The 677-nt window shown below is 69.9% G+C and overlaps 1 protein-coding gene across 1 annotated transcript in view; it reads right to left on the reverse strand.

Annotated features, from left to right (window-relative positions):
• The window catches only part of SNX8 (sorting nexin 8), a 33326-nt gene that overhangs the window by 2651 nt on the left and 29998 nt on the right, over window positions 1-677 (reverse strand). Inside the window, exon 9 of the mRNA XM_010832660.1 lies at window positions 366-672. Within this exon, the coding sequence (XP_010830962.1) occupies window positions 366-672 (307 nt within the window). The remainder of the gene's footprint in view (window positions 1-365; window positions 673-677) is intronic.

Here is a 677-nt window from a genome sequence, read left to right on the forward strand (position 1 = left end):
GGCCCAGCAGACCCTCCACAGGAAGCTGGTGGAGCCCATCCCACCCCTCAGAGCGACACTCCACCTCTGCTCTCATCCCAGCTTCTGTGCCCTCCGCCTCTGACCTTCCCTGGAGCTCCTCCTGAGGCCAGGGACCCCTTCCCCTGCGCCCCACGTGCCCAGCCCTGCGCCCCGTCCCTGCAACTTCGAGGACAGCCTCACGGGTCTCCCCGGCTACCAGGAGACCGGAGAGTCCGGCAAGAGCGGTGTCAAGTCCCGGTGCCCTGCCCGCCCGCCCACCCAGGTCACTCGTCAAGGTCAGCTGGGCTGCTGCTTCAGGAAGGCAGGCGCCCACCGGCCCGGACGGGCGGCTGTGGGGGACCCACCTCCTTGTGCCCTTGGATCTGGGAGTTGACGAAGGCCCCGAGGATGTGGGAGGTGAGCGGCAGGTACACGTGCACCAGCTGCGTCTCCTGGTGCAGGCAGTACAGCGAGAAGTGACTGCGGAGCTCCATGGTCTGGATCACGTTCTCCTGCTGCAGAGCAGAGAGCCGCCTGGCGCCTGGCCCGGCACGCCCAGGAGAGGGCCCCCATCCTGGCCGGCCCGAGCCCTGCCTCCGGGTCACAGTGCCCCTGTCACTGGTGCACGGGCGCCAGGGTCCCGGCAGCTCACGGAGCCCCCACGGGACGGCGGGGAG

The sequence above is a fragment of the Bison bison genome, unplaced genomic scaffold (assembly GCF_000754665.1).
Source record: "Bison bison bison isolate TAMUID 2011002044 unplaced genomic scaffold, Bison_UMD1.0 scf7180017862013, whole genome shotgun sequence".
Lineage (NCBI taxonomy): Eukaryota > Metazoa > Chordata > Mammalia > Artiodactyla > Bovidae > Bison > Bison bison.